This window comes from Narcine bancroftii, chromosome 5 (assembly GCF_036971445.1).
Source record: "Narcine bancroftii isolate sNarBan1 chromosome 5, sNarBan1.hap1, whole genome shotgun sequence".
Classification (NCBI taxonomy): domain Eukaryota; kingdom Metazoa; phylum Chordata; class Chondrichthyes; order Torpediniformes; family Narcinidae; genus Narcine; species Narcine bancroftii.
The window spans coordinates 60,663,774-60,676,364 of NC_091473.1; the positions used below are offsets into that span (position 1 = coordinate 60,663,774).

At 49.5% G+C, this 12,591-nt stretch overlaps 1 protein-coding gene across 1 annotated transcript in view; it reads right to left on the bottom strand.

Annotated features, from left to right (window-relative positions):
• The window catches only part of LOC138763426 (vesicle-trafficking protein SEC22b), a 35,048-nt gene extending 22,804 nt beyond the window's left edge, over window positions 1-12,244 (bottom strand). Inside the window, exon 1 of the mRNA XM_069937537.1 lies at window positions 11,847-12,244. Within this exon, the coding sequence (XP_069793638.1) occupies window positions 11,847-11,921 (75 nt within the window). The 5' untranslated portion in view covers window positions 11,922-12,244. The remainder of the gene's footprint in view (window positions 1-11,846) is intronic.
• Window positions 12,245-12,591: the final 347 nt, after the last annotated feature.

A 12,591-nucleotide genomic window follows, 5' to 3' on the forward strand; every position in this document is an offset into this window, starting at 1 on the left:
TACGCAGACTTGGTCAGCAAGGACAAGTTGGGCTGAAGGTCCTGTTTCTGTGCTGTAGAAATCCATGGCTCCATCTTTAATTGTTAAGGTGGTGGCGAGTCACCTTCTCAAACCACAACAATCTTTGTGGTTAAAAGTACCGTGTCTCCAACCTCACTATAGGAGTTACAGGAATTTGGATCCAGTGATGATGAAGGACAGCAATGATGGTATCTTCCCGCAGTCCAAACTTTCTCCTCACTGTCAACCACATGGCCACTCAGGTCCCACAAGGTAGGCTGGTCCAGAGGGTTGAAACATGGGACAAGGTGAGCTGCCAAACTTGATCCAAAGTAACTTGCTGGCAGGAAACAGAGAGTATTGGTGGAAGAGTGCTTTTAATATTATAAAGAGTACTTTTAATACTGACTGATTTATTGCTGGGATCAGTGCTGGGATGTAGTGTTAATAACTTGGATATGAGCATGGGAAGGATGATCAACAAGTTTTGTCTGTGTAGGTGGAAAAGGCACAATTTCATCTAAAACGTCTTTATATCAAAATAAACTTTTCCCTTTCAATGTTAATAATCAGTTCTTGAAGATATAGAATCAATTGGGGATTAAAAAGGTAGAAGATTGTTCTGAAGCTGGGAAATTTATATCTTTTAACTGAATGAAGGAAAAAATATGAGATTCCTAATAATACATTTTTTTGTTATTATCAAATAAAAAATTTTTAACTGAAAAATTAGGTTATAGTTTAAAATTACGTTGGCAATCTGCTTCAGAGCTACTACTTACTAAAGGAGATGTAAATAAATTTATTTCTGAGATGTATAAATTATTACAAAGCAAAATGCCAAAAGCAAATATTCATAAATCAAGACTAAAATGGGAAACTGATTTGAATAGAAAGATAGATGAAAATGATTGGAGATAATATGACTAAAGTTATTAATGTAAGGTACAGATTAGTATAATATACTTTTTTGCATCAATTATATTTAACCCCTCAAAAATTAAAAAGATTTAGCCTAATGTCTTCAGATTTATGTTTTAGATGTGGTAAAGAGACAGATTTTTTTTCATTCGATGTGGATCTGTCCTAAAGTTTCTGGATACAAGTTAAATTATTTTTGGAAAAAATATTAAAATTAAACTTCCGTTTGATCCAATGTTGTCTTTACAAAGAGATATTAAAATTATTAATTTAAAATTAAGGTTGACCATGTATCAAATTGAATTTTTACATTTAGCTTCAACAGTATCTAAGAAATGTTTAGCTATCGCGTGGAAATCCAATTTGGTCCTAGGAATGCAAAGGAGGCCCACTGAAATTAAATCTTGTATTCCTCTTGAAAAGATGACATATAGTTTACGGGATAAATACCATTTCTTTTTGAAAATATGGAGCCCATATTTGAAAATTGTTGGTTTGAAGATTTGAGTCTCATCCATTCCAGTGATGATTCTTGGTTTCACAGATGAAAAGATTAATTATGTATAATTGATTATCTTTTTTTTCTTTCTTAGTGTAGGGGAAGGAGGGTGAGAATTAATGGGGAGGGAGAGGGAGGTTTTTTTTTGTAATATATTATCCACATATATTTTTCTGTATATGAATTTTATTAGAATTCAATATAATTGTGGTTTAAAAAATTTAAAATAGTAAAAAAAACAAGTTTTGTTTGTGGATGACAGGTAAAGTCTGCAGCAGGAAAGAGATCAGATAGAATGCTGAGTATTGACAGATGGACAAATGTGAGGTGATTAATTTGGAAACTCAAATAGGGGTGAGATATATAGAGGAAATGATGGGACAGTAAAGAATGCTGATGAACAGAGAGAGGTTTAGGTTCATCGATAGTTCCCAGATAGTGACAACACAGGGAGATAGGGTGGTGATGAAAGCATACAGCATGCTTGTCTTTATAAGTCAGGGCACAGAATATGAATGTTGAGACATCACATTACAACTTTTCAACCCACTGCTCTGGCCCCACTGTAAGAAGGATGTGACTGCACTGGATAGGGTGCACTAGATTCACTAGGAACCTTGAGTGCACTTCAGTTATGCAGAGAAATCTGATCCACGTGGCTGGTTTTCCCTGGAGTGAAGGAAGCTGAGGGGTGCACACATTTATAAAAAGCATAGAAAGACAGTCAAAATGATTTTACCATGACAGAAGCTTCAAAAACAAGATGATATTGGCTTAGGATAAAAGAAAGGAATTTGAGAGGGGATTTTTACTGAGACAGGTTGATGGCAGAACTGGGCTGCCAGAAGCCATGGTTGAATCAGATGCAATCACTTGGTTTAATAGGCATTCAGATAAGACACATAAATAGGCAAGGTACAAAGCATATGAACCCAGTGCAGCTGAATGAGTCGTGATGGTCCAAAGGGCCCATTTCGGCACTGTACTACTCTATTACAAACAGCTAATGGTGCTGAGCTCTGTATAGCTCCTCCTTCAACAGCTTCAGTCACAGAAACACCCAGTAGCTATCACCCACTGTTTTCTGCCATTCAGCCACTTTGGCATTCAATTTGGCCCCTTTCTTGTATTCTACGGGCCGATCTGTTAACCTTGTCAAGATCTCTGCTGAATTGCACATGCCAACAAATACAGCTCTTTTGGAAGCTCTTTGGTATCTTGGCAATTATATGAATAAGACACTACCTTTCCTCAACGTCTATGCTGATTCTCCCTGATCTATAAATTTCTGAAGTTTATACTTGTCGCCAAGAATGGATATCAGCTAGCTGGCATGCAAACACTCACACAATCCCTTCTACTCTCACAAGAATGTTGATTATTTTTCAATTGTCTGACACCATCCCCAAAACCAGAGAGGATTGGAAAATTGAAGTCAGGGGCTCTTCTTACTTTCTGGAGAAATTTCATCTGAATATGACCATTCACCCACTTTCAAAGTTCCTCTCTTATTAGATTTCCTTTCTCCAATACCTTCCACTCATTGCTCACTGTCATTTTCCTTTATGATGAAAGCCATAAAAGAAATTCACTATATCCTCTTCCTCCAAACAACAAGCGACCATTTTCAACCTCAACAAGCCTTGAACTTCCTTGATCTTGTGGACAAAAATTGAGTAAAGGATAAAAATGTACAGAACCCTTGCAACACAATTAGAGAACTTTAAAAAAAAATCAATACCATCAGGAGCAGGTCTAGGAAGAAACCGATCAATGCTTCGTAGAATGAATTAGAGCAGATAGAAAAGGTGATGGAATTCAGTGCCTATAGGCATAATTCATCTGCATGTAGCAGAGCTTTTGTGGAGTGTAAAGATGGCCTCGGAGAGAAAGCTGCAAACTGGAGTAAGATCAACGCCATCAGGCTGAGATACAACTAAGCAGGGTTGGACTTGAAGCAACTTCTGTAAACCAATCAATGTCAGGGCAGTAGAAATATTCAACGAGAACCTAAATCAAATCTATTTCCAATTCTAGAGGCCCATTGTTATTTTCCAATGTTCAATATTGGATTGCACAAAAAATAGAAGCAACACAAAGTACAACATGGTAGAAATTACAGTATGATTACACATTAACATGAAGGATTAGAAAAAAGCACAGAGAAATTGTCCAGCATCTTCTAAAGTGGATACGCCCTGGACAAAAATAGCAAGAGAAATAGCACAAGTGCTGATCAAGGTTTCCCAGACAGATTGAAGAAATTCCTTTACACCCAAATCTTCAAAGACTTACACATCCCATGAGATGGTGACCCTTGGTCTGGACTTCCCCACCATCGGGAGCATTCTTCATGCAGCCAATATGTTTAGTCCCATCAGTTGCCTTTCCTACTTAATTCCAGTGAATATAAACTAACTTTTCATTAGCCTGTACTTCATCCACTGAATTGGGTTGGTGAACTTTTGCTGAACTCCATCCATTGCAAAAACATCCTTCCTGACAAAATATCACCAAAACTGTACACCACACTCAAGGTGTAGACTCCCCAAGGACCAAGCACCCTGCAGGAAGACATCCCTTCACCATCAAGGCAACAAGTAAAGAGTAGCATTGTGTGCCACTGTCACAAAGCTTCAGATCAATGTTCAATCCTATCATTCCATTATGTCTGTGTGGTGTGAGCACCTTCTCATTGTGACAAGGGTTTCATCTGGGTGGCAGTGTGCAGTGGAATTGGTTGAAAGGATATGGGTGGTGATGGTGGTGGAAGGCTGAACAACCAGTTTGCCTGTGATGTTAAGTCAAGCCAAGTTCATTGTCATCTGATTGTACAAGTACAACCTGATAAAACAGCGTTCTCTGGTCCCCAGTGCAAAACATGCAGGCGCCCAACCAGACATAACATACATACAGACAAATATGCAGAACAAGTATTTTATCTATAAAAATAAATACTGTTTTGTACAAATGAATCTCAGATGGTTTGTGCAAGCAGTTCCTTTGGTCGATCACCATTCTCACCGCCTGTGGGAAGAAGCTGTTCCTCAGCCTGGTGGTGCTGGCTCTGATACTCCTGTATCTCTTCCCTGATTAGAGCAGCTGAAAGATGCTGTGTGCAGGGTGGAAGGGGTCCTCAATAATTTTGCACATCCTCTTCAGACAACGATCCCAGTAGATCACATCGATGGGATGGAAGGGGGATGCAGTCTTGTAGTTCTGTGGATTGACCTCCAATCCATTTCTTTGCAGTAACCATACCACACTGTGTTGCAGACAGCTAGGATGCTCTCAATAGAGCTCCTATAGAAGTTTGGCATAAGGGTGGCCGGTAGCCATGCCTGCTTGTCTTCTCAAAAAGTGCAGTTTCTGTTGCTCCTTTCTTCCAAGTGAGGAGATGTTGAGTTTCCATTATAGGTCAGTAGTTAAGTGAACTCCAAAGGAACTTGGTGCTCTCCACTCTAGCTACCACAGAGTTGTTGATATGTAATGTAAGGTGGTCATTCCTGGTCCTCCTGAAGTCCACAATCATCTCCTTCGTCTTGTTCACAATGAGACTCAGGTTGTTACTCTCGCACCATATCACAAGACTTTCCACCTCTTCTCTGCAGTGTAACTTATTGTTGTTGTTGATGAGGCCGACTACTGTTGTGTCATCTGCAAACTTGATGACACTGTTGGAACTGGATCTGGCAATACAGTCATGGGTGGGTCAGTAGGGTGAACAGGAGCAGTCTGAGCACACAGCCCTGTGATGTGCCAGTACTGCTCAAAGTGAGGGTGCTCAATATTCTGCCACCAAACCAGACAAACTGTGGTCATTCCATTAGGAAGTTCAAGATCCAATTATAGAGGGCTGTTGAGTCCCAGCAAGGAAAGCTTCTCCACCAGCCTCTGCTGTACAGCCATATTAAAAACCAAACTGAAGTCAATGAACAGCAGCCTGGGAGATGAGGCTTGTGCACACATAACATCCCATTAACCTTCGATATCTGCAGCACCTTCAGTGCTTAACTTGATTGATGATACACTGGGACAATAATGCCTGGCTGCACCTCTCACTTTCCCAAACTATCACCATCTTCCCTCCTGTTTTGGCACCAGTATGTCCTCACACTTATCCACAGTTAACTACATGTGCTATCAGTCTCTTTATTCCCCCAGCATGTTCAAATTATGCTGGAGCTTCCATCACCTTCCCAGTAAATGCTGTCATCTGCAAACATGAACAAAGAGAATCCCTGCCCTGCAGAAGCTAACAACCCTAAGACATCTGTCTCAGAGGCCAAAGTCAGAACATCTTTCAAGAGGGTGAACCCTCAAAAGGGAACAGGCCCTGATACTCCCATAGTACTTGGTATGGTACTGAAAATTTGTGCCAATCCACAACCTGGAGTGTTCATGGACATTTTCCATCTCTCATTGCTGCAGTCAGAGGATCCCACCTTCTTCAAACAGGCATCAATCATCCTGGTGCCCAAGAAGAGCAGGGTGTCTATTGCCCTGTAGCACCGACATCTACTGTAATGAAAGGCTTTGAGAGGTTTGTCATAGCCAGAATTAACTAAGTAAAGAACTGGACCCACTGCAATTCGCCTACCACCACAATGGCTCCACAACCAATGCAATCTCACTGGCTCTCCACTCAGCCTTGGATCACCTACACAATTGCAACATATACTTCAGGCTGCTGTTCATCAATTACAGCTAAGCTTTCAAAGCCATCAACCCCTCATTACCAGTCAGCAAGCTTCAAAACCTGGGCCTCTGCACCTCCCCTGTAAATGAATCTTTGACTTCCTCATCGAAAAAACAGTCAGTGTAGATCAGTAATAATGTCTTCTCCACACTGACAATCAACACAGGTGCTCCTCAAGGATGCATACTTTGCCCACTGCTCAACTCTCCACACCCATTAATATGTGGCTCTGCACAATTCAAAAGCCAACTGCAAATTTTGCCACCTTCGTTGGCAGAATCACAGACAGCAATGAGGAATCGTATATGAGTGAGATTGAGTGGTGTCACAACAACCAACAAATTTGCATTCAATAGGCTTTTTCAGGTGCATTCTCCGCTAAGAATGCACCTGAAGAAGCAGAAGCAGCCCTTTAAATTGCAGTTCAGGTGGCAGCGTTGAAAACGCAGCGCTGACCACCTGAAAAGACAGCTGCGCCATGAAGCGCATCTGAGCGCTTTCTGGCTCCTGTCCCTTGGGCTGTCAATTTAGGATGGCTGACTGTCAGCTGGGACAACCAGCGTGGGCTATCAGCGCGGAGGCGTCCCCACACTGATCCCACTGCCCCGCTCTCTCCCCACTCACGGGGCTGGAGCGGCTGGCGGGGTAGGAGGCTGGAGCGGCTGGTGGGGTAGGAGGCTGGAGCGGCCGGCGGGGTAGGAGGCTGGAGCGGCTGGCGGGATAGGAGGCTGGAGCGGCTGGCGGGGTAGGAGGCTGGAGCACCGACAGATGAGTACGGAGGCTGGAGCACTGGCGGGGGAGAACGATGCTCGAGTCGGATACCAGCATTGTTTCGGCCAGCCCCCTTCTCCCCTACCGGCCGCTTCAGCCTCCTTTTCCCTCGCCGGCTGCTCTCCCCCACCAGCCGCTCGAGTCCTGCAGTCGCCACGCTGACAGCCCAGCCCCCTTCTCCCCGCCGGCCGCTCTAGCCCCGCAGTTCCTGTGCTGACAGCCCAACCAGCTGCCCCTGACCCGAGGTCCTGCGCCGTGGGAAGGGGCAGCTGGGAGAGGAGCTGTTAGGCGCTCACCAGCTGACTGTCATCCCAAATGCAGCCGCTTTTAGGCGGCTGCATTCAGATGGCTGGGGAGGCCACTGTGCTGCGGCGATTATCCCTCTCGGAGGAGGGTTACAAAGTTCACCTTGAAAACGCCTTCTGGACATTCACGTGGCCTCCCAACAGCCGCATATTGCCAAAATATGCAGCCCCTGAAAGTGCCTATTGTCAGCAAAACTAAGGAACTGATTGTGGACTTCAAGGGGAAACTAGAACACAAACCATTCCTCATTGTGGGAGGTGAGCAGTTGAAAGGGTAATGAACTTCAAATTCCTGGATGTCAACATCTCTGAAGAACTATCCTGGGTTCTTCATGTCGATGCAATCATGAAGAAGGCTTGTCAATCCCTATACTTCGTTAAGAGTTTGAGGAGATTTGGTACGCACCAAAGACTTGCAAATTTCAATTAGAATATTGTGTTCAATTCTGGAAGGATGTAGAAGCTATGGAGAGATTAAGCAGGATTTTGCCTGGAATGGAAAATATATCTTATGAGATGGATGAGAAGTGACTTAATAGAAATCTACAAAACTATGGGAGGCATTGATAAGGTAGATAGCCAGCACCTTTTTTTAAAAAAAAGAGAGTTGTGGGTGCCTGGGGTGGTGGAGGCTGGAACCTCTTGGGCATTCAAGAGACTCTTTGACAGGCACATGGACGAAAGAAAAAGAGAGGGTTTTGAGGTCGGGAGAATTTAAGTTTTTCTTTAGGTATATATAGGTTGGCACAACATCGTGGGTTTAAGGACGTGTACTGTGCTGTAATGTTCCATGTTCTATAGATATACCATGCAGAGCCTTCTGACTGATTACATCACTGTCTGGTATGGAGGTGCCAATGCACAGGACAGGAAGGTGAACTCAGCCAGCGCCATCATGGGAATTCATCGTCACTTCATTAAGAACACCGAGAAGTGATGGTGTCAGCCTCTATCATTAAGCAGCCTCACCACCCAGGCCAAGCCCTCTTTACACTACTACCATCAGGAAGGAGGTGCAGGAGCCTGAAGGCAAACATCCAATGGCATAAAAACAGTTTCTTCCCCGCCCCCATCAGATTTCTGAATGGACAATGAACAGACACTACAGGTACACAATCCTTTATCCAGAACCCTTAGGGGACAGTGTGTTCCGAATTTTGGATTTTTCCAGATTTCAGAACAAAAGCCAGCTGCCCCAGACTTAAGCCCACCCAAATTGTGCTGCCGTATCCACCCCCTTCCAGTTGCGCTGCCGTCTCTCCCCCCCCACCCAAGTCGCACTGCCGTCTCTCTCCTTCCCCCCTCCTGCCTGAGTCGCGCTGCCGTCTCTCTCCCCTTTGCCTACACAAATCACGCTGCTGTCTCTCTCCTCCCCTCGCTAAGTCGCGCTGCCATCTCCCTCCTTCCCCCTCCCACCCGTGTCGTACTGCCGTCTCTCTCCCCTTCGCCCAACCGAGTCGCGCTGCCGTCTCTCACCCCATTCGCCCTCCCGAGTCGCGCTGCCGTCTATCTTCTTCCCCCCTCCCGAGTCAAGCTGCTGTCTCTCCCCCCTTCGCCCACCCGAGTCATGCTGCCATCACTCTCCACCTTCGCCCACCCGAGTCATGCTGCCATCACTCTCCACCTTTGCCCACCCGAGTCACGCTGCCGTCTCTCTCTCCCCCCCACCCCCCCCAACCTAGTAGCGTTGCTGTCTCTCTCTCTCTCTCTCTCTCCACTGGACCAGCACCAGGAAAAAAATGCTGGTTTTCGGAGCTTTCCAGATTTTAGATGTCCAGATAAAGGATTGTGTACCTGTACCACACTTTTCCTCTTCTTTTGCATTAACTTATTATTGTAGATAGTGTATTTACAGAAATATAATTTTTGCAATTTTGCATCTGTAATACACAATAATGCTGCCACAATGCACAGGACAAATTTCATGACAGATGTTCATGACAATAACTTCTGACTGTGATGACATTCAATTTCTCATCCAAATGATTAAATGGTGAATAGATTAGATATACTGACCACCACATTGACCCCTGTACCAACTCCTGTGGTCTACCGCTGATCCCAGCACCAATGCCAGTAGTCTCCCGCTGACTCCGGCACCAATGCCGGTAGTCTCCCACTAACCCCAGCACCAACCCCGGTAGTCTCCTACTGACACCAGCATTGTCCCCTGGTCTCTGCTGACCCCAGCAGATTCTACTGATCTCAGGTCATGCAACATTGGCTGAGGCAAGAGGATGGTAAACATTGCCTCCTGATGCATGGTCTCAACCGAACATTGATCCTCTCATGTCGCTCCACAGATGCTGCTTGACTAGCTGAATTTCCCCATTATTCAGAAGGGCACAGGTGATCCAGAGACAGTCTGCATGGGTTGTTAAGGGGAAATTGCATTCCACAACCAACCCAATCTGAGGAGGTGATGCAGAGAGTTGATAAGGTTTGCACAGGCTAAACTTGATGCATAAGGTAAATAGATTTTGTTCAGATGCCTGGCAGATTGTCCAAAAGCTCAAGGGATCCAGAGGAAAGCAGTACACTCATTTAAAACTTGGCAATGCCAAATGACTAAAGAGAGTTCTAGCTATAGTGGGCTCCACAGTCATTTAATAATTCAGATCTATTTCGAGGTCATGATCAGGAAATCAAAGTAGAGTGTTAGTGTTACGAGCCCAGAGGACCCCAAAACCCAGCAGCAATAGATAGTAAACCAATCAATGCAAGTGGAAAGAGAATCAGCTTCAGAATGATGGATGATATTTTATTTTTTATCTCTCCGTAGATGCTGTCAACTGTGCGGAATCACTAAATTCAAAAAAACTGGTAAATTTTGACACCATTCTATTTTATTTCAGATTTCCCGCATCTGCGGTAGTTTAGTTCCAACTTCAATAGTGAAGGTGGTCATCAATGCCAGTGTTGATTAATTAATTGCAAGAAGACTGGTGCATTGCTCAAAATAAAATGGAGAAATGTGAGAGGAAATTTGAAGCAACATAACAAACACCCAAGAAATCCCTAAAGGCAAATGGGCAGTATTGTGTGCAGTCCTGATTCCCAGCTATGGGAGATATGTTATTAGGACTGGTAGGCTTGAGTTATGAGACTAAATTTGAGGCGAGATAGGGAAACATTTAAATAGACCTGAGGAGCAACTGTTTCATTGGAAGGTAGTGAGAACGACCAGAGGAAGTGATAACAGGTTCATGGACATGAAAGTTTGAGAGGGATTTGCCTGAATGGAGACAAATGGACGCACTTGGGTAAACAACTTGTTTGAGATGGAGAGGTTGTACTGAAGGACCAGTAGCGGATCTCTGATTATGGCAGGTGGGGAGGGAATGGTGTTCTCAGTCAGGGCGCGGGGGGGGGGCCGGCAGGGCGCGGGTGGGGAGGGGGGGCCCGGCAGGGCGCGGGTGGGGAGGGGGGGCCGGGCAGGGCGCGGGTGGGGAGCGGGGGGGGTCCCGGGCAGGGCGCGGGTGGGGAGGGGGGGGGTCCCGGGCAGGGCGCGGGTGGGGAGGGGGGGGGGTCCCGGGCAGGGCGCGGGTGGGGAGGGGGGGGGGGTCCCGGGCAGGGCGCGGGTGGGGAGGGGGGGGGGTCCCGGGCAGGGCGCGGGTGGGGAGGGGGGGGGTCCCGGGCAGGGCGCGGGTGGGGAGGGGGGGGGGGTCCCGGGCAGGGCGCGGGTGGGGAGGGGGGGGGGTCCCGGGCAGGGCGCGGGTGGGAGGGGGGGGCCCGGGCAGGGCGCGGGGGGGCCCGGGCAGGAAGGGGGGGGCCCGGGCAGGGAGGGGGGGGGCCCGGGCAGGGAGGGGGGGGGCCCGGGCAGGGAGGGGGGGGGGCCCGGGCAGGGCGCGGGTGGGGAGGGGGGGGGGGGGCCCGGCAGGGCGCGGGGTGGGGAGGGGGGGGGGGCCCGGCAGGGGCGCGGGTGGGGAGGGGGGGGGGGCCCGGCAGGGCGCGGGTGGGGAGGGGGGGGGGGCCCGGCAGGGCGCGGGTGGGGAGGGGGGGGGGCCCGGCAGGGCGCGGGTGGGGAGGGGGGGGGGCCCGGCAGGGCGCGGGTGGGGAGGGGGGGGGGGCCCGGCAGGGCGCGGGTGGGGAGGGGGGGGGGGGGCCCGGCAGGGCGCGGGTGGGGAGGGGGGGGGGGCCCGGCAGGGCGCGGGTGGGGAGGGGGGGGGGCCCCGGCAGGGCGCGGGTGGGGAGGGGGGGGGGCCCGGCAGGGCGCGGGTGGGGAGAGGGGAGAGGGGGGGGGGGGGCCCCCGGCAGGGCGCGGGTGGGGAGAGGGGGGGGGGGCCCCCGGCAGGGCGCGGGTGGGGAGGGGGGGGGCCCCCGGCAGGGCGCGGGTGGGGAGGGGGGGGCCCCGGCAGGGCGCGGGTGGGGAGGGGGGGGGCGCGGGTGGGGAGGGGGGGGGCGCGGGTGGGGAGGGGGGGGGGCGCGGGTGGGAGGGGGGGGGCGCGGGTGGGGAGGGGGGGGCGCGGGTGGGGAGGGGGGGGGGCCCGGCAGGGCGCGGGTGGGGTGTACCAGCCGTCCGAGGAGCAGAGTTGGAAGGACAACCACGGCCCCGTAGGGAACACGACCACTGCTCAACACCAGGCCGCAGCAGGGAGAAAGTTAGGGCTAAACCTGCATAACGTGGAGGGGCCAAAGGGCCGTCTCTCACCTGCTCGTCCTCTTGCATGGAGGCGGCGAGCGGGAGGCCGTCGGCAACCCGAGCGATCATGGTCAGCAGCACCATCCTGCCGCCTGGGCCTCGCCTCTCCTACAGCGGAGCTCGCTCCGCCTGCTGCGGCCCGGAACCACGGTCTCTCCTAGGCCGAACTTAGGCTACGTTCTCGTCCCCGGCAGAGAGAGCGGTCGTGGATGCAGGGGCGGGGCCTCCCTCCCTCCACCCGCCCACTGACCTCCGACTCCCGGCAAGGCCGGGGGGAGAAGGAGAGGTGGGGGCTGCGTGTGTTTCGGTCTCTGCACGGTACCTGCGTGAGGATGGAGGTGGTCTCTGCACGGAGCCCAGGGTGGGAGGAAAGTGGGCCAAGGGTGGGCAGGTGGACTTGAACTCAGCTCCAGGGCGAGCTGCTGCTCTTTGGGAAGTGGAGGCAGTGCGGGGCTGACGTGGCGAATGGGGAGACCAGAAAAGCTCTGACTGTGGGGCTGCAGGTGGGCAGGAGCCTTCATAGGTCAGGGCTCTGAGCACTGCAACTGAGACAGCTCTCCCCAGCCCCCTCACATTTGTGTCCCACTAAATTAGCCGTTCAGTGTCCTGGGATGGGAATGGGACTTTGGCTGGACCACGCCTAATTGGGACACTGTGGAGCGTGAATAAATGCACTCACGACTGGAAAGAGAACAAACGCTTTTATTAGCTTATAACTAAGGGTAGGGTTCAACAGTAGTCTGCAGAAGGGTTC